We start from the raw sequence: 1,360 nt of genomic DNA, 5'->3' as shown, positions 1-1,360 counted from the left end.
ATGTCCTGAATGTGTAGCACTGCGAAGTGTTCACTGAATGTTCACACTGAGTCAGTTCTCGGATGAGAAAGTCCACCAGAGCACTACAAAGATCTTCTGCACTTCACGACGCGTGTACTATGTATCGTAGCCATGAGCCAAAAGGTGCCGGTAACGGACGTGACGAAGCGCCGTCGCCTCGAGTCACGATCGGGCATGCGCGCGCAGCGCTCCTGCGGCGCTGCACGATCCGACCCGGCTGATGCTGCCATCACGCCGGCAACGAGCTGACCGAGATTCAGAAATGAATCCGGAACATTCCGCCCGCCATCAGCAACGTAGTTGATGATCCCTGATGTTATGATGAGATTGGCAGGACGGAGAGCTTGATCACTGGTCGGATGAGAGTGGTAGTGGCTGTCTTCAGAGTCACCACCCGCACGAGACCATCCTTCCCAGGATGTAGAGCCGTGATCCGGGCTAACGGCCATTTGCATGGCGGTAGCCGCTCGTCGGTGATGAGCACCAATGACCCGACCTTGATTTCGTTGTTCCTGTGGTGCCACTTTGAGATTGCTTGTTGTCGTTGTAGGTAATGCGCTGCCCAGTGTGTCCAGAAATGTTGTGTCTTCTGCTGGATGAGCTGCCATCGAGAGAGTCTTGAGATTGCCAGGTCAATGAGTGAGGGCTCTGGTATGGCGGTGAGCGGACTTCCCACGAGGAAGTGACCTGGCGTGAGTGCTGCGACGTCGTCTGCGTCGTCACTCAATGGTTCGAGAGGACGCGAATTGAGAATTGCCTCAATTTGAGTGAGCAATGTGGTGAGCTCCTCAAAGGTGAGCACGCTTTCTCCAATGGTCCGCCGTAGGTGGTACTTGATGGATTTTACGACGGCCTCCCATTTTCCTCCCATGTGAGGTGTCGCTGGGGGATTAAATTCCCATCGGGTGTTATCTTGCGAGAGCAGGTGAGAAACTCGCTGATGTTCTTGAGTGCACTGGATAAACAGCCTTTTGAGCGCTGCATCCGCGCCGATGAAATTGGTGCCGCAGTCGGAGTGTAAGGTGTGAGCAATGCCGCGTCTGGATGAAAATCGTCGATAGGCGGCAATGAATCCCTCCGTTGAGTAGTCACTGACCGCCTCGAGGTGTACTGCTGAGGTTGAGAAGCAGACAAAAACGCAAATCCAGCCTTTAGTTGTTTTGGCACCTCTTCCTTTCCATGTTTTGACGGTGAGCGGCCCCGCGTAGTCCACACCTGTGTGAGTGAACGGTCGTGCCTGCGTAACCCGAGAGAGAGGTAGTTGGCCCATCAATTGATGAGCACGGATCCCCCTCTGCCGAGCACACGTGACACACCGCAGAATGTGGGACTTGACAGG

At 54.6% G+C, this 1,360-nt stretch overlaps 1 protein-coding gene across 1 annotated transcript; it reads right to left on the bottom strand.

The window, feature by feature from the left end:
• Positions 1 to 337: 337 nt before the first annotated feature.
• LOC105555882 lies at positions 338 to 1,291 on the bottom strand. The gene has a single exon (XM_012002926.1). It carries the CDS (start codon positions 1,289 to 1,291, stop codon positions 338 to 340), a length of 954 nt encoding a protein of 317 aa, XP_011858316.1.
• Between the last annotated feature and the right edge of the window lie 69 nt (positions 1,292 to 1,360).

Source organism: Vollenhovia emeryi, unplaced genomic scaffold, assembly GCF_000949405.1.
Source record: "Vollenhovia emeryi isolate VEMERY1.0 unplaced genomic scaffold, V.emery_V1.0 DF949293.1, whole genome shotgun sequence".
Lineage (NCBI taxonomy): Eukaryota > Metazoa > Arthropoda > Insecta > Hymenoptera > Formicidae > Vollenhovia > Vollenhovia emeryi.
The sequence above is the reverse complement of the archived record's forward strand: the minus strand, read 5'-3'. Positions and strand labels throughout refer to the sequence as shown.